We start from the raw sequence: 19,609 nt of genomic DNA on the forward strand, positions 1-19,609 counted from the left end.
GTTTTAAGCTGTCTGAGTTAGACCTTGAGGTCTTCAGTCAAGATGTGAACTGCTATTGTAGCTGAACTTTGATACCCAGCACAATATGATATACCACCCAGTGTCATATTCCGTTAAAAATAGGTATTTGTTCAAGTTGCTATGTTTGTAAGACAATAGGTGTAATTTAAACAGGTTGCAAAATAGGTTCTATTTTTATCTTCCCAGCCTTTGTTAGAAATCAGACGAGCTCTGTGATTTGAGCTTTATCACTCATTTCTGATTATCTGTAATCTGAGTGAGCACGAAAACGAAGGGACGAATGACATTAGCTGTTATTTTCAAGGAGATTAGTGTACAGAAATCAGTGTTTTAAAGAGCAGACCATGTAACTTGCCACTACCTCGAACCGTAACTGGGCTATGATTTTTTTTAGTGAATTATTGAAACATGCCTGGTATCTTCATGTCCTATAGTTCAGTTGGTCATTAGAAAGAATTTCCTCCTAACAAAAAGGTTTCATGACATTTTAGCTTATGTTGCGTCCTGTGAAAATGTCTGAAGGAAGCATACTGCTGTATTTTCCTCTGTTAATGCCAGAGTTCAGTTGCTTTAACTTTGTCAATTTGTCTGTTTTCAAGGGTAGAAATTGAACCCAAGATTGTAGTCTTGCTGCCTTTGCTATTCTGAGTTCTGTATGGTTCTTGTTTTCTTTTTGTTGGTCAGTAAGATATGAATTCATTTTGCTATTTGTAAGACAATAGGTGTAATTTAAACAGTGTGCAAAATAGGTTGTGTAGGTTCTACAGCAGTTGACGTCTTGACTAACTCGCCCATTGGTTTAAGCTATGTTTGAGGCCTGTAAAAGCCTCTATCAGGCATTGCTTTGCCTTGCAGTCAGGGTACAGGGGCAGGAAATCTTTGTTGCATATTGGCTTAATAGTCGATTGATGTGTGTGAAGCTGTTTTCCATGATCAAAGCCTGCCAGCGGAGCACACAGCTACAGGGACTAAGTGAACCTGTCTGCTGACTGGGAGCCTCTCAGCGGGCGTGTGGACGGGTGAACAGGATGCAGGGGTAAAGTAGGGTTTGCTTTTCAGGGTGGGGGCTCTATCTGTGTGTCACTTCCTGTTTTTGGGAAGGTATTCTGCGTTGCTGATGTTTGCTTGCAAGTTAACCAGCCAGCCTTGAAGCCTGCTATTAATTTGGATGTACCTGAGTGGGGATAAGAAAAAAAAAAAGACAGGCAGATTTCTGAAAGGACTGAAGCTGAGGCTAAAGGACCTTTCTGACTTCATCATATTGTACTTAATCAGCATGCAGCCTTCATTTTTGCAGACATGACATACCAAACATACCCAATATTTTATACCAAACATAACCAGATTGTCATCATTAACAGTTATAAACAGATGTGGACAGCAAGTGCACTGCTATGGAAGTGAGCTTAAAGAAAAAAATCATGCTTAATGTGCTTAAACAAAAAGTTAAAACGGACTTTCAGATACTGTTTTTCCTAGAAAACAGTGCGGCAAAGGATTCCTTCACTTTAAAGAGCCATAATTCACCTAGTGTGGTGTGTCCATAACATGCCGTTGTTTTTCATTTTGTAAATGCAGTTATATATTTTTTTAAAATTTAAAATTTGTTTTCTTTGCAAGGCAGGTCTGAAATGTGGCGCTTGTGTTTATAATTTATCAGGCTGCATTTTGAAAACCTTTCCTTTTGTCAAGGTAGTCTGTCCTTCATTTCAGTAACTTTTTAAAACGAAACCACATAGTGTTAACTGATTGTTAACTGAAGTTTATCATTTATCGCCGTCTGTTGCAAGAAAATAGCTGCAACAAAGGGGATTTGAGAAGACCTGGAGTAAAACTTTCTCCAAAGAAGTGAATGAAGATGAACCTTTTTTGTCCACTGTTCAGTCCTTATTTAGAGACAGAGAAAGGGAGATCCTTATACTTCAGGGCACATGATCTGGAATTAAACCTGCTTAACCATTAAATAGGGTTAATCTGAGCACATGCTGCAGACAGCAGTTCCTGGGTGGAATAGCTGCAGCAGGACTTTGCCTGTTTTCTTTTAGCCCATTATCTAACTTGGAACTGTTTCAGCTCACTTCATGCTTCATGGTTTATGTGATCCATTTTTATATTTATTGGGGGGGCTGGTTTGAGGTTTTGAAGCCCATAGTGTACAGTATGTAAGAGGATAAGAAGGCAAAGCTGTGGTTGACAGTCAAGAAGTCTGTGGGTGGGCAGTCTAAACATCACCATTCTTAAAGGGCTATAGTTCCTCACAAGGCTGGCTAATTATCTTTTAGTAATTTTGCCTCCAAAAAAGAGCCCCAATTAATGTATAAGGAGTGCAGTTTTGAAGAGCTTTGCTCCTTATAAATCTTGATATAGATCACACTGCAATGCAGTGGGAGTTTCCATGTGCTCCACATGCGATCTTGATGAATTCAAGGTCTCCCCCACTTCAGAGTCTAAGTTAGGTCATGTCAATATTCATTTGATTTCTGTGGCATTATCACTTGTGGAGATATGTAGGTGTATATACAGTAAGTTTGCAATACATTTGTTTCTTGCTTTATAACGGTTACTGAAACCTATGTTAGGTGTTAACTGTGTGCCCTGGCAGGCAGAGTAAACTAGTAGCTACTGCTTGCAATGGGAAGCACTATGGGAAGCATCCAGAAATGATGAAGTCACTGTGTGCCATTTCTGGGCATTGTGCAAAAGTGTGACCAGGTCCTGAGTATTTTGGTTTAGACCTCGTTGTGTCCACCAGCGACGTATCTAGTCCAGCTGGCATGGAATGTAACCTGGAGAGCAATCTTGCAGGTTTTGTCTTTTGTGAAACCACCATATTCCTTCTCTGGCCCTGCTTGTGGGAGACTGGAGAGGTTTAGAATGTGCCTCTCACCTCTCACAGCTGACCTCATGGCGACTGTCATGGCTTCTTTTTGCATATTGTGTTGTTTTCCTCTCTGTGCTCTGCATCTGCCAAGAAAATGGTTTTGAGGTGACGTCCAGCTTGCTGCTTCTGAGCATTTAAGGAAATAGTCTTTTCTCTCATTAAATGTGTGCTCAAGGGGGTTAGGCGAGGATAAACCATCAAGCTCTGGAGGAATAAAATAAACAGCAGGATTGAAGGGCTTTGTACTTCCCATGTATTGATTATTTGATTAACCTTCTTGTTTCCTGATGTTAAACAGTTTTCACAAGAGCACTTGCTCTTTGGCATTAGTTTATCAGGAGGGAGCTCTTAACCTCCAGGCTTGGAGATGGTTACTAAGATGTCAAACACCTTTCAGTTATCTGTAACATTTACATTGGTGTCGTTTGTGTCAAACATACTTTGTTCCGCTGAAGTCCTGCATGTCTCGAGAGAAGATGTGCCCTTGTTTCTAGCCTTGTACTTTTCAGACTCAGCTCAGGGAACAGAATGCAAGGACTAGGAGCTTGTTAAAAGCTGTTTCTATACTGATAGAAAATTACTCTTTAATATTAGTCTTTATAATTGACAATTCGTTTTTGACATGTATCTTTGTTTTTTAAACTAACAAAAATACATGGTGCAAAGTTACAGTTATTAAAGTAATATTACAGAACACGTACATTGCCGGTACAGTGTTTGGTCTGAGCAGAATTTATGAGAAGGAAAGATACAGCATTTCTGATCCCCCTTCCAACATCGCTCACAAATCTTCCCTCGCAAAAAGAAGTAAAACTAAAGGAGAAAGAAAGAGTCTAACAGTCACTTGGAAGAAAAAAAAGGGAAAGGCCAGTCCAATCAGGTATCATCTTATTAGCCAATTAGTGACAGATTAAGGTGGAATTGACAACTAGTTTTGTTTTATACTCCAGCCCGATGGCAGAGGATGTAATTAACATGCCTGTCAGGCCACCCATTCCACACTCACTGCCAGGATTCTGTGCAGTTCAGTCCCCTGACCTCTCCAGCATTGGCTCCTGTTGTGCTGTAGTGTGGCAGGTTCAGGACTGCCTCGGCTTGCACGCTGCGCCCAGACGGAGGGTGTTTGAAGGAGCTGGGATTGAAAGGGTTTGAGCTGATCACATTCTTAAATGGAACCACCAGTCTCTTGAAACCAACTGTACGATGCCGTTTAGTTAATGAAAGGTTAGGAATAAAATGTTCTAATGTGGGGCAGCGCCGTGGCGCAGTGGTCAGCATTGCTGCCTCGCAGTGCCCGGGCCCTGGGCTCTATACCAGATCTGGGGAGCTCTCTACTTTCCTCCCACAGTCCAAAAACATACTGGTAATGTAACTGGCTTCCGGGAAGCCAGGCTGTGGTGTCTGTGCGATGGGATGGTATCCTGTCCATGGTTCTAGCTGCTTGCCAGGACAGGCTGCAGCTCCACTGGGACCCTGAATTGGAGGTGAACTGGAACGAACGCCTCCAGCAAAGACATAAGGAAGTGCCCCCCCGCACTTGCCACACAGACCCACGTAGAGCTGCTTGCACTTCCTTTAACACTCCCGAAACCGGCCTTTGATGTCGACTCGAGATTCAGTCGTTTCCTTTTTCTTTTGATCGCGGCGCTGCTTAATGTGGTTCATATTAAAGCCGCTTTGTTTGAATGTTTCCATGTGGCTGTAGTCTCCTTGTCTGTATTCTTGCAAAGAGCTCTGCACCTGTTGAAGGAAAACGAAGCAGGGAGCCAGTCCGATGCAGCCTGACTTCTGTCCCATTTATTTGCTTCGGAGGTGTGCTGGACATGGCTAACCTTCCGCTTGGAAAGAAAGTGAGAACTGAAAACATGGCTTGATTGGCTGCACAAAGCCTCTAAATCATCTCCTGTGCCCCATATTTTCCTGCTTCCTGTTTTACACTGGTTTAAGATCCAGCACTGCACACTGTAATCAGATGAGCAGATGGCGGGGAAGAGTTCCAAATGGAGTGATGTGCCCTGTTTTTTTGAAGTGCTTATTCAATTTGGAGCAAGATTGGCGCTAAATGTCTGAGGCTCACTCCCCAGTTCCCTGTTGCAAGCCTTTGAGAGGCCAGTTTGTTTTATTGCCCTGTAAATCAGTAAGCTGTATATTTAAACACGGTTTTCAAGTGCACATGGCATTGTTCAATATAAATTTCCCCAGTAAAATGTAAAAGTTCTCAAAGTGTCTTAAATGTTGCTTGAAGATGAGGTTGCCAGATGAACTTTTTTTCGCTTTTGCCTGTGGGATATTTTCACTTTCTATTTCATTCTTTCAAGGAAAATTCAAGAACGAGTACCATTTGACTAGACAGAATGAATGACAGATGTGCACAAGTATAACCACCGTTTGTTATAACCAAGTTTTGTTTCTTTAAATGAGACTCGAACATGTCACAGTCAATATCGAGGAGACACAAAGTAAACGGTTGAATGAGCTTTGGCTCTATATAAGAACCTTCTGTGCTGGAATTGGGTTTATTTTACTAGACAATTAGCTGTAATCTGATGGAATTACAAGGTTCTGTAGAAAAATCTTTAAAGTTGAGGGAGGTCTAAACTCATCCTGAATGAAGAAATGAACAAAGACTTTTCTTCCCAGTTCACTATGCAGTCATCATAAACTTTGTTTTGGCTAATTACATTCTTATGCATTGTTCCTTGAGATAATGGGCAAAATCACAACCAGATTTAACATGTAGATTATCTTTTTATCTTGTGCCAGACTGATTGACAGAGAGGGCTTTAACGTTTAGGCGCAAGAGCCGTGTGGAGCACTGCGTGTTTTAAAACACGTGGACAAAACAATGATGCAGTTGAGCAGTAAGCGTACTTCACCCAGTCCTTCATGATGGCGCAGCAGTTCATCAGCTTGTCAGCCGGCAGTGACTGTAGTACATGGAGATAATGATATCAACCGTCATTACATTCCTCATCATCTGGGAGAAAATACTGAGGGGTGACTTGCGGTAGGATCTCTGTTTCTCTACTTACAATAACGGAGTAGAATGAGGCTCCTTAAACTATGAACTTGCCCTGTATTTCAGCTATTAGTCATGATTAAAGTGTGCGTTGGCCCTGTACTCTCTTGAGAAGCTCCTCGGAATGCACCATAGGGAGGAAGAGGGAACGCCATACCTCTGAGCCTTGTTTTGTAGCTGTGTTGTGGAAAAACAGGTGATTTGTTTTAATGTGACAGAACACCGAGTGGTGAAAGCTCCTCATGGAACTGATATGGATATCTGACATTTTGAACATGATCAGTGAGCTATATGAAAGGGAGAGAAGGGGAGATGAACACTATAAGAGGATGATTGTAGCGTTTCTTTCTGTACTGGCTGCATTTGTAGAGTTTCCTTCTACATTTCTGTGACCTTTTCCCTCCAGCCGCCTGGACTTGTGTAGTTGTCTGGTACAGCTGGGGGTTGCTTGGCTGTGTGCAGCCTTGTCTCCGAGCGCGTTCATTTCGGCAGGATCTTGACAGGGGCTCGGTTCAGTTCTCAGTCACATGTGGAAGGCAGTCGGCTTGGGGGAAACTTAAACACTGCAGAGTAGTGTGAATCTGTATCTGACGGAAAATACAAATGCATAATGAGGATGAAGCTGGATATCAGGAATACTGAAAAGTCACTATAAGCCTTTAACTCAAAAGCTTGAAAGCCTAAAGAAAATGACTATTAAACCTTTTTAATTCAATCCTTAGTAGCACCATAGTGTAAACTCAATACTTTTTTCCATTGGGTTTAGTCGGTTTTCTTTTATTATTGTTGCCCTTAATGTGGACAGCATTGTGGCTTTCATCTGAACATGTGGGTAAGCGTGACTCTCTTCTATTTATATATCTCTGGAGATCGCCAGGAGGAAGCCAAAACATCGCTTCCAGGAAAACTCCCCAAAGTCTAATGGCCATAAAGAATGTTCTACAAGACAACACTGAGACAAAGAATCAGATGAGGGCCTAATTAGAGTTGGCCATTATAGGCCATTATTTCAAAAGCCGGTGGCTTAAAGCCTTTCTCAGAATTATGGATGGATACTTTATTAACTGTGGACATTTGTGTCTGTCTCCTCCCATAAGAAGAAAATGAAACATTGAACACACCAAGCCAAACGTAAAAATCACATACAGGTGCATTAAATCATAACAATGGTAGATGCCAGATAAGTAAATAACTGGAAGTGGTAGTTAAACTACTATTTAAATACCTTCATTAAGCAGTTTTATTGCACAGGGGCCAAAGGACTTTTTTCTAAATGCCTTTGCTTGACTTTGGCACCATAAACTCTCTGCCTGATGGGAGGACTACAAACAGAGGACAGTGGAAGAGCATCTCGCAATCCTAGAACAGTTTGATTCTACCCTTCACCCCCCGATGTCCGTACGACACTGTCATATTAAATGCAAAGATAAAAGCCTTGTTAAGAATAGAAGGACATCTCTAGGACATTTTGGTTTTGGCCTTCAGATTAAAAACAGCCTACGATTTGCTTAAATAAAAACATAATCTATATTCTCAGTGTAACTGAACCTCTGAATGTTTATTTAAAATTCTCCATAACCTCTACAGAACAATCATGAAATGCTATTATGACAAATCTAGGACAAGGACATGGGGAATAATAAATGAAAGGTTTGGTCATATTAATTTTCCAAGATCGACTTTATAACAAAGTTATGATATCCGACCCTTCATTGAAAAAAATATGTTCTGTATTGTCAACAAGGACTAAAAGAACAGTTTGTTCTTTTACAGTCACATTTGCCATTCCAGCCTAGCATTTCCAGGTCCTTATTATTCTAATGGGTTCATATTACCCAGCAAAACAGTCAAATTTGTAACTGATTACTGGTCGGAATTGCACATACTGGTAGAAATTCATATTTCATTCATATATATATGCCAAACAGGTATGACAGGTTTGTCTCGGGTTTCTTGTCATGGACTGTTAAGTTGTAATGTGGCCAATTCCAGTGCTGATTAGAAAAGCTCACGGGTATACATTGCTGGCCATAATCTCTCTTAATTTTGTTAAGCCTTCTGATAGAATTGAATTAGCATTAGATGAGCTATATTTTGCATTCTACATCCAGAACAGAAAGTATTAAACATACAATTTCCAGAAGTCTGTCAAAGGTCCAGTAAAATAAATGCTGGAAATGTGTGATTTAGATAATTATTTGTAAATTAGTTTGAGGTAAAGTACCCCACATACAGGTCCTGTATAAAAAAGTTAATGAACGATCACTAGTGGCCTTTTGTTATTGCCAGATCAGAGCCGCTTGCTCTAATGAAAAGGTCACTTTAGGGTTTTTTTAGCTCCTCTCTTTCGTTGCTTGCTTCTTGCCTGGACTTTATCTTATTGCTGCAGGACTCCTTTGTGCATCACGCTGTAGTCCCCTGAGGAACAGTGACAAACTCTTTCACAGATATCAGTGTCAAGGCGCTCTGAGATAGAACAGTCTCCTCCTCTTTTTGCATGTTCCAAGTCACGGTCTCACTCAGGCTTGATAAACTGCTTGTTGCAGAATATACTCATCCCCGATTTGTCAAAACAGAGACAGAATTAATTTAGTCCCCTCCCTTTTCTGTCAAGCAATAGGTTACAGGCGCTGCATTTGCTGAGTGAATCTGGTGGGGAAAATGTTATTGGCCAACTTCATTTTTTTTCAGTTAACAAGCTAAGCTGCTGTTCTGCTAGTCAGAAGATGAGGTGTTGTTTTCCAAACAGGCCAGCAGTCAGTGATCCGGCTGACCGCTCTGTAGAGACTGAGGGTGGCACTGGAGGAAACAGCTTGTGTTTCTCAGCCTCCAGAACAACATCCTGTTTCAGAGCCAGGACTTCCTCTTTGCCGTCCGCCGACCCAGCGAAATTTACTGTTGTCTTGTCAGTTTTAAAGAAGCAGTTTTACATACTGTGTGTGTTGGCGTGTGACTCTTAACAGCTTGCTGATTTTTCTTGGAAGAGGCTGGAGCACAAGTATATTAGATTTTTTGTGTTTTAAGTATTAAGTGTCTAGTGGCTGAGTTGATGTGAAAATATCTTACAAATAATCAGTTGCAGAAGGACCAGAATAGCCCCTTGTTGTTAGTGCAGTGTGGAATTTAAACATCTTTCACGTACGTTAGTGGTGAACAAGTGTAATTGATACATGTGGTTAAGACAGCCCAATTTATCAAATGACTGCTTATTTTCTGCTTTTGTGTTCTCTGGAGCATGAGAACGAACGGGAGGAGGCAAGCAATGTAAAATCCCTTTGAACACGATGTTTAGTCACACCCACCTACCAGAGCCATATTCATCTTTCACACACGGTGCCTTACAGGAATCTTAGCCAAGTGCATCTTGCTGGCCTCTCGAACCAGTTTTGTGCCTCCAGTCAAGGAGCTGTAGTCAGTCAGTTTGACATACTCCACACCCAGGCTAGCAAAGTCTGGTCCGCTAGAGCTTTTCTGATTTGAAATCTCCTACACATTAAGACCACAAAATAACACTGAATTGATCAAATTTAAGAAAGTGAAAACTTCCAGTGCATTCAGTTTCCAATTCTAGCTGAAGTCCCACCAATTAAGGATACAGAAACCCTGTTTTAAGGTGGAGACTTGCAGTGCATTGGCCTGTCTTCTGAAAATTACAGTGCTTGTGCAACTTGGCACCATTTAATGAGAGCCTGGGCTGAGCAAATCCTGCTGTTATAGCCCAGACCTGCAGTCAAGGCCCGTAGCAGACACAAAGGGAGTTGCCAGTGCTTACACACTTGGCTTGGCTGCAGTTACTGTAAGCTACAAATTGTTAGTACAGTACTGTCCCTCCCAGTACAAGCTGCTTGTTGCCATGATGGGACTTTTTTTAAACTGAAAAAAAAAACTTGCATAAAAAATCCCTTAAAAACCTTGAAAGTTTCCATGCATACGTAGGGCCTCCTTAATTTTGTTTTTATACACTACGTCCAATACAATATTGTACTGTGTATGTACAGTATTTACATAGTATGGGCAAACCTCATGAGGATTTGTAACTCCTCCGGATATGATACAAGGAAGTTCTGGAGATGAGTGTTCTACTTCGTCTGCTTTCTCACTGATCTTCCCTTAAAACTGCAATCTGACATACAGCTGTAAAACTGTCCTGCTGACAGAAAGCTGGCCCTGTTATTTCATGACTGAATCATGGGGATGACAAAGATAATGTAAACATAAAGCAGAGACCTTTATGGAACAATGCAGTTGAAAATGACATCACAGAGTCTTTACTGCCCTTTGAAGCTGTTTTAGAAGCTCTTTATGCAGTCCACTTAAATAGGAAGTCCTCATTAATTGCAATCTAGGTGCCAGTGACATAATACTGAAAAGCATTAACATTGTTACAGTAGGATCATTTCCCAAAACTGTAGTTATGTGTAGATGTTGTTCAGTTTAAAAATGTACAATATGTCTGGATAGCCTAGCGATCATTATGAAGTATCAAGTCTCTTTTGATTTATTGAGAAGGATTTCTTCAACAAGGGTATGGAAATCCATCTATACTGTTTGAAAACTGAAAACTTTGTGGTGTGGGGGCTCAGCATTTTAGAGGCTGATCTGGGGGGAAAAAAATGAAAGGGATTGTGTTTCAGGTTTCTTTTCTTCCTCTTTCAGAGAGCAGGAAGTCCCTCCCGAGGTGCTGAGACAGAGAGAGGCCAAGTGGTTGGACATGCTGAACAACTGGGACAAGTGGATGGCCAAGAGGCACAAGAAGGTGAGAACCTACAGCACCTCCCCACCATGTACTGGGGGCGTGGTGGCCCAGCAGGGTCATGTGTGCCATGTCGTGCCAGCACGGGGGGGAAGGCCTTCACTTCATCAGGGGTTTGGAAGTGGTCTACATCAGAAGCGGACTGTGGCTGTTAGGGAATGGGTGGGATTGTTTGCCAAGGGTATCCTCTGCCAAGCACCCAGGAGCCACCTCTGAGGTTGGCAAGGAGCCTGTGAGCTTGCAGTGACCCTGTTTTTGTGGTCTGTCTTCATCTGACATGTTGTTTTTGAAAGGTGCATGATGACCTACGAGGTGTTCTTCTGCGAAACCCATTTCAGTGCATTGTGGACACTTTTATTTCCCCCTGCGTTCTGGATGGGAACAAGTATAGGCAACGCATCTCTTTTTATTTTTTCCCCCGCCCACAAACAATGGTTCTCTTGCTGACTGAGTGGGTGGCATTTCAACATATTCACTTATTAGAAAACTTTAACCAAAGTCTATATTAGAAGCTGACATCACCTCTGCACAGCTTCTCATTTACACAGCTAAGGCCTGACCAAGTTTGGGCATGCTTGGAACCTGGTGTGCTTAGTAAATCTTTTGTGTAACAAATGCCAGTTCCCACAGAATAGTGACACATTGGGAACAGCCTTACTAACAAGACTAAACTAGAGTCTCAAGTTAAATTCCAGATCACAAAAACGCTATAGGAAACAGAAACATGAACTTTAATTGGTCTTTGATGGGAATCATTTATAGGGTTTGACTTCCCCCATTTCTGTAACAGATCACTGTGTGTCAGTCAGGATTTACTGCTACTTTTGTCCTATGTAGAGAAGCCTCCAGTTTGTATATATCAGTGCGGTCGGTCTTTCTCTGAAGATGATGAAAATGCGCTTTTCTATAATTCCTTCTCGCTGTTTGCGTGCTTAACGTAAAAGTTACAGGCTCCCATTGCTCTGTATATATGCTTTGAAAAACTTCATTTTGAAATGTGTAAAGGTAAGAAAAAGAAAGGACCAGACATACACAGGCTTTTTTTAAAGTTGTTCTTTCAAGAATCTTTTGCTAGAAGTAACTAAAACTCCATTCTTTGGATCACATGGCGCTGTTAGTATGAATGGGGGTATGAATCATGTTTTCCTGGCTACATTCACTCTGGCCTTGTTACCTTTTTCCTAAGCAATTTCTCCGTCTCCTCCTAATCGTCTGTCTACTGAGGTTGCTGGTTCGCAATAGCAAACCCATCACCCAGAAAGCTGAATGAAGTTGGATTTCTCTTCTATATAAAGAACCTTTGAGGTCCTTCCAGATGAAAACTTCAGTGTAAATGCAAGAGATGAATTGGAAGCTACTGTCCCTTATTAGACTCGCATTGCAGACTGCAAGTAAAGCAAAGAGCAATCCTGTAAGAACCTGATTATGGAACTCTGGGATATCAAGAGGATTTTACTGGAGTGTGAAAGAAGCGAGACACACTTGGAGCTGGAAACCTTTGGAAAATTTTGTAAATTTCCTGGAAAAGTTTAGGCACAAACAATAAAACTTGTATTTGGAGAAACATGTGATAGGTTTTGGTGTATCGACCCTTCAGGTCAAATTTCTTCCTCCAGTTCTGTTGAATGACTAAAGATCACTTTGTTGGGCATATACAATTTCTTGCATTTGGAATTTGTCTTTTCACATACCCCAGCTTGCTCTCCATGAGACACACAGACAGAGAGAGAGAGAAGCTGGGGGTCAGAGTGCAGGGGTCAGCCATTTAGACGGCACCCCTGGAGCAGGTGGGGTTAAGGGCCTTGCTCAGGGGCCCAACGGAGAAGGATTCCTCTGCCAGCAGCGGGATTTGAGCCGGCAGCCCTCCAGCCACAGGTGCAGATCCTGAGCCACAGGGCCGTGCAGGGGATGGAATGATTTGTCTTTAGGCACCTTGCTGAAGTGCTAAAAAGAGCCCCGCTTGCTTTGAAACTGCCCTGCTCTACCTCGGCGTCCGTGCTGAAGGGCGAAGTGTCTAGGGCTGTTCTAGATCAGGCTGTAGTTAAGCTCTCCTGGGCTGTTCCGGATTCCCCATGGAGGGAGCGGGAGACAGGGATCTGATGCGCCTCGTTGCACCAAGCCTGGCTGTAATTGGCCTTCCTTCCTGGCTCGCTGTGCAGCGCAAACGAGCCGCGTCAGCTTGAGTCACTTCAGAGGTGTCTGTGGGCAGCAGCCTGACCGAGGGGAGGCATCCAAGGAAACCAGGGACAGGAAATCGGGCGGCGTGTGTGCTCTGCCTCTCTCCAAACACTTGGCCTCAGCACTTTTTCCATAGAGCCTCGGTCGCAGTGGGCTGTTCCTGGCGTTCCCAGCTCCATCCGCCTGGATTTTCTCCCTGAATTGACCGTCGGCGTCCCGAACAAAAGAGCAGCTTGAATCCTTGCTTGGCGGAGAGGGGTGTAGCACTGATTAGAGCTGACATTTGGAGAAGCTAAATTCCATTTTAGTCTCCATCTGTCCATTTTCTAACCAATTTATCCAATTCAGGATCGTGGGGGAGCTGGACAAGGCAGGACACACCCTGCATAGGAATCACAGTCCATCGCAGGACACACACAGACACAGACACACGCTCGCACCAGAACCAGGAACCCACCTGTGTGTCTTAGGACTATGGGAGGAAACCCATGTGAAAATGGAGAGAACATACAAACACCATTTCCAAAAAGCTTGCTTTAATGTGTCAAATCCTTGTGTACGTTTGAACCGATGAAGACCAAAGGGTGGCAATACTCTTTTATAAAGTTACAAAAAAAGTTGAAGTATAGGGTCATCCCATTCCTTTTTTTGTGTGTGTTTTGACATTTCAGCATGCATTACCGTACTCTGTAATGAGCTGTTGATGTGCTGTTATTGATTTATTTTTTGGGGGTGTGTGCGAAAAGGGAAGACACTTTTAATTTTCACAAGATCAGTCCTGCTCCCCTAACTCCGCACCCCCATTTAACTAATTCAGCAATTGCAGTGCTTTTTCAGAGCGTCTGGAGTACTTTTTTCTTTTCACTTCATTAGCCATGTTAAAAGCAAAGAGACTCCACAAAGACAAAAGTGAGGATTGAATGTCTGATACGAGAGAGAACAGCCCTGTTACATTTGGACAATACACAGTTGAAGAAAGAGGAGGCAGAATTACAGAGCCAGTTCAGAACAGCTCCAGTAGATGCAATATAGACACACCATGTTGTTGGCACATGCAAACTGTGTTGAGATGAGAGGAGGTAATTCGGGACTTCTGACTCATTTAATTGTTGATCACTAATAGTAGGATCTCATCCAGCCCGTCAGGTACAGTCATCGACCTCTCTGCTCAGAACTGAAAATGTTGAGTTTTTAGCCTGTCCGAGTAGTTCATTCCTTTGAGGTCATGCTCTGTCGAATCCTAGTGCTTTATCTTCAGCTTTGTGGAAGAGCTGAAGCCAAGCCGTGTGAATGCAGAGTGCTTGCTTTATCAGTCTAACTTCATTTGCAAATGTGTAAGAGCCTTTTAATTTGCAAAGTTATGTCACAGCTAGAGGAATTGCACTTGTAGTACACTTTTGACATTGTAGGGTGAGGAGAAGCTCTAAAGGAGACCCCCAGCCTGAGTCAGTTCTCTGATGCATAACTCACTTGTGTGTTTGAACAATAATCCACTCGCATAAAAACAAATTTCCTCCCACGCAGGGAGTGTTTCTCAATTACTAGGCTGTGGTGTAGCAAGTGAAAGTTCTGTTGGAACAGTAAAAGAAACACGCCTTTCTTTTGTGCTTTGGAAAGCCCAGGGTAAAAATGCCCAAAGAGAGCACACACAGCCAGTAAACATAAGGAAGACCCCATTGTTATAGCTCGCAAGCCTGCATTCCTCTGTTGTCATCCACACAATGTGAATTACTGAGTCATAAGCCAACAAGCAAACTGTGCCAAGAAGTGTTTGGATTTCTAAGCATGCAGCAGGCCCTGTGGGGGAGACCTCGCTGTGCTTTCCTGCCGTCTGCTCTAGTCAAGAAAAAGATTAACTCCAGATCTGCACTCAATTACCCATCCCCATCTTCGGCTGAGGAGACTGGTCATAGTGCTGAGAAATGAGAAGAACCTGTGCTCATTCTTCAGCTAAGGGTGAGGGAGTGTGCAAACCCCTTTTCTCATTGCGCATGGTTTGCTTCAAGCTCCTGTTCTCATCACCTGGAGTGCCCATGCATTCCCGGTTCATGGAATTAATTTATTTGCTGATAGAACGATGGTGTAAATAATCCAGGTTGTTCTTCCTGGTGTAGCACTGCAGCTCGTTATGCGTGAATGTGACCGTGCCATCAAGTTGTATTCACAACACGTATGGTCACTTGCTTTGTTCAGCGCCTTGGGGCAACCTTGTTGTGAAAGGCGCTACATAAAAATGAATTGAATCAAGGAGCAGCTTTATTTATGAAGACTGACGGGAAGCAGTTAAAAAAGTGGTTTTTGGGCAGCAGATGCTAGGATGGGGCCTTCTGGATACTTTGGGGAAATGCATAAAAATACCCTCCAGGTGCGAACAACATTCGGTCCCTTTAGTATTGTGTACCTGATGGAGTTCGGTTGGCCAGAATTTATTTTGCTGTTCTCCTCGTGTAGCCGCAGTCGGAGTGTGACCGTGTTGAGCCAAGAGAGCTGTGGCTTCGTGCTTTCGATCTGTGATGGCGTCCCCGGGGAGGCCCAAGGCCCCAGAGACCCACGCCAGGCAGGGAGTCTCCTGCTGCTCTCTCGGAGACCGGGCTTGCATTGAGGCCCATCTCTCAAGTCAGCAGGGCCACGTGCCCTTTCCTTTCCTGGGGTTTTTTTCCACCGTTTCCTTAGCGACGGGCCCCCCCACCCATTTGACAGAAGAGAAGGCAGTGCTGTGGCTCTCTGCTTCCAGCCTGCCTGCTGTCTGGCTGAGGAGCAGGCCGAGTCTCACTTAAACCGTTCCCTTGCTTTGTTCTCAGATCCTTGTGTACATTTAAGCCGGTGAAGACCAAAGGGTGGCAACGCTCTTTTATAAAGTTATAAAAAATGTGAAGTATAGGGTCAACTCCTTACTTTTTTTGTGTGTTTGACATTTCAACTTGCATTACCGCACTCTGTAATGAGCGCTGCAGGGTTGCATTAGGACGCAGAGTCACTAAATGTTTTTGCTTTTTGTTTCCAGCAATGGAAATGTTAAACATTAATCGAAGAAATATCACCTACAACTGGAATGGTTGTCCAAAGAATTTCTGATGCCGCCAGATTAACAAAGTGCTGCTTTTGTAACTTTACAAGATTGTTTTGGAAATAAAATTGACAATGCATTTTAATGAACAAGGCTTTGTATTGTAAAGGGGCACCCCTGGGCTTGTGTCATACTGTGGTATCTCAGTTCCTCAGCGGAAGGTTGAATGCCTTGTTTCTTCACTCTTCTCGAAAAGCTGGTTCTGGTGTCATAGCTGACAGATCCCATGTACAAACCAAATACCACTTGGTAATTTCTGTAGTCTCTTTGTCCAAGGGCTTGTCGCTTCTGTGTCTGGAAGCCCTAAGTGCTGAGAATTAATATGGGAATGTTATTTGGAATTGTTCTGTAATTATATCTTTTTTTGCAGTTTTTTTTTAGATAGTCCACAATGTCATGTATTATATATACAATTGACTGTATTGTTAGCCACCCGACCAAAAAATTGAAGCTACTTTCAAAAACGCAGATGGACTGCAAAGCTCAGACCAATAGAGTGTCAGGAAGCCATTCATGAGAATGCAAGAAATATATAGACTTTGTATAATTGAGAAGAAATGAGCATGTTACCTTTTTTAGCTCACTTGTCTTCGATCTGTCCTCGTATAGTCGTTTCTTCATATGATCAGACTTTTAGAATTGGATGTCAGTGTACTTGAGCTCTAATCATTATTTATGGAATGAAGTGTCTTTTGTTCAGGGTGCTGAGCCCAGACTTGGCCAAAACTTTGGCACAAATCCGCCTTATGGTTTTGAAGACCTCAGTCATGCAGTCTTTGCTCAAAATGAGTTTGGTTTCCTCACCAAGCCTTCATCTGGCTTGAATTCAGGCACGGTTACTGTCCAGGCTGTTAGTTTGCAGTATGTTATGTATCTGGCAAAGTATCATCTTCTGTTTTTTTAACACAACTGAACCATGTTTGAATCGGCAGAGCACAGGCATCAGCCTGACTGACTGCAGCACAGCGAGTGTCTGTGTGCCACACGTCAAGTAAAACAGGCCACCCCCACCAAGGAATTCATCAAATAAATGAAGTCTTGAAAAAGAATAACTGGAGTTAGCAGCTTATAAAAGGTTTGCTTGCAGTGACAATCTTTGACAGCAACACTTCCTTTTAAAGGACGATATTGAAATAAAAGAAGTTGAAATAAAGCAAAGTTAGACTCTTGGGGATTCACAGGGATGTCTTCATATTTAATATTGCGAACTAGTTCTTCAGTCCTATCCATCCTCCTTTCTGAGACTAGCTTTGCTGCAGTGCACATGGAAGTCATCAGCTTTGCTCCAATTGCCTTTTCAGCACACCGGTCCCACTGGTGCAGCAGTGATATTCAGTGCTGCTCATGAAAGTGAGAGGTAGCTGGAATAAAATATATGGCAGGATTCCACTTCCCATCTTTTCCTTTTTGCGAAGTCCATCCCAGATCTGGGCGATGGAAACATTTTGGCTGAGGACTAGAGCGTAGAAAGCACAGCTTAATCTTTCGTGTTGCTGGAGAAACCGGATTGTGTTCCATAAAAGAATGATATCACTTCCCCCAGGAGGGCAACAACACCTTTTTTTTTTTTTGGTACTTCCAAAGGCTCTGGGTGTGTTCTAGTCTTGACTAACAGCCTAAATGTTTTCATTTGACAAAACCATAACAACTGCAACTTACTGTGTCTTTGTTTAAAATACAACATGCAAAGCTTCCCTGTGTCCAGATGCTAAATACTCCTGGGTGCAGATCTGACGGTAAGATACAGTTCTTCAGAATTGTTGTTTCTCTCTAGGTTTCTTCGCTAGTTGGGGTTGGGATGCTCTCACCCAGGCCTCCGTCTAGCCTGTAATGCAGCTCGTTACGGTCTTGAGCCCCCCCGTTTCTGTGTGTTGCAGGTGAAGCTCCGCTGCCAGAAGGGCATCCCTCCCTCCCTGCGTGGCCGGGCTTGGCTCTACCTGTCCGGCGGGAAGGTGAAGAAGGAGCAGAACCAGAGGAAGTTCCAGGTCAGACGACGGCAGCACCTCTCTCGTCTCCCTCGGGGCCTTGTGGAGAGCCTGTTTCTGTTGTAGACGTCTCTTTTAAGCCTTTTGTTCGTTTGGTTATCACCTTTATGTAACTGAGTCTTAATGCTTCCCCATAGAGGCTGTAGCTACTAGTTTACCTGACCTGCCCAACATCAGTCATCTGTCGGGACTCAGGTACAGAAACTGGCTGTGATACTATCAGTGCCACCTGGAGCTTACAGGTGCCGTCTTAGCTAATGGGAACTACACCTCCCATGAGCCCATGAACCCACTGGGCGACTTCCTGGCGGAGCCTGCATCGCATGTCCCCGTGCTGCCTGGCCAGGTGTCGCCCTGCAGGTCCTGCCCAGCGCTGTGGCTTCACTGAGGGTGCTCTGTTGTCACAGGGCTGCGCTGAGAATGAGACCTCACGGGGTCCCTTATTTAAAAAATAAATGAGAAAATATCATGGGAGGGTTTCTAGAGGTGTTTACAGGATGACATAGTACTGCAGCTGGTTCCAGGGGAACTATCAGCTTGTGTGAGGACAGTGGTCCTGACTCTTGTACCACCACCTCATGCCACAGTTATCAAGATAAGTTGTATGTAGAAGGAACAACAGCAAACCGATCCTCATGGCTATTTAAAGGTAATAGACACAGAAGGGAGAAATATGATGTACCAGTAGGGGGCAGTGTGGTGCACTGGGATGAACATGGGGTGTGCACTTGCTTGCAGGAATTGGACAGCCAGCCAGGAGACCCCAAATGGCTGGATGTGATCGAGAAGGACCTGCACAGGCAGTTCCCCTTCCATGAGATGTTTGTGGCACGAGGGGGTCATGGGTGAGTGCCGCTGAGGGCTACTGCTCAATTAACTGTGCTAGGAGTGCCGAAACCATTGTTAGCCCTGGAGTCTCGTGAGAGTCCGTACCCTCCAGTACTCTGTTGCCCTTGTCAAGTGTCTCAGGTAGATTAGAGCCAAGTAAGGGGAGTTTCACACAAGTGTCATTTATATTATTTGTCTGACAATTCATTTGCAGAAAAACACAGCATTGGCATGTAATATCTAAAATCCATTAGAAATGTACTCTGTAATGACTTATGGGTTGTCCCGTAGACTTAGAAGGGGAATGATTGACAGAGCTAGGGTTTGAGAATTTGACACTTTGTAAATTAGTGAGCAGCTTTATTTCAGATACAAGGTTAGGTCTGAGCTTTGTTCTGGGGGGCCTTGTGTTGGTGGTCCTCCTTGGAGCGCAAGGCTCTATCAGGCCAGAGGGATTTTCCAGGTTTAGACTTCCATTGCAGTGGCGGGTGGGTGTTACTGGCATGGTGCAGTTGTGAGCGCTGAGTTGATGTGTGTGTGTGTGTGTGTGTGCAGGCAGCAGGACCTGTTCCGCGTGCTGAAGGCCTACACCCTGTACCGGCCCGAGGAGGGGTACTGCCAGGCCCAGGCGCCCATCGCTGCGGTCCTCCTCATGCACATGCCGGCCGAGGTGAGCGCCGTGCTTCCCTGACAGCATCGTTCGCTCGTGACCTTCGCACAACTTGGCTCTCTTTCAAGAGCAAAGGGGTGTTCTGTATCCGGTGTGCATGTGTGGGGCAGGTCACCCAGGGAATTAGATGTCTGCTTTGTTTGGTATAAAGCCTTCATTACTCCCAGAAAATGAGAGTTTTGTCAGCTGCCACACAAATTTTCTGTA

General features: G+C 43.6%; 1 protein-coding gene across 1 annotated transcript in view; it reads left to right on the plus strand.

Moving 5' to 3' along the window:
• Window positions 1-19,609, plus strand: part of tbc1d10ab (TBC1 domain family, member 10Ab) — a 39,481-nt gene that overhangs the window by 13,309 nt on the left and 6,563 nt on the right. The window contains exons 2-5 of the mRNA XM_088618438.1: window positions 10,578-10,677; window positions 17,797-17,904; window positions 18,643-18,749; window positions 19,288-19,402. Of these exons, the coding sequence (XP_088474564.1) occupies window positions 10,578-10,677; window positions 17,797-17,904; window positions 18,643-18,749; window positions 19,288-19,402 (430 nt within the window). The remainder of the gene's footprint in view (window positions 1-10,577; window positions 10,678-17,796; window positions 17,905-18,642; window positions 18,750-19,287; window positions 19,403-19,609) is intronic.

Source organism: Lepisosteus platostomus, chromosome 24 (assembly GCF_059453375.1).
Source record: "Lepisosteus platostomus isolate fLepPlt1 chromosome 24, fLepPlt1.hap1, whole genome shotgun sequence".
NCBI lineage: Eukaryota > Metazoa > Chordata > Actinopteri > Semionotiformes > Lepisosteidae > Lepisosteus > Lepisosteus platostomus.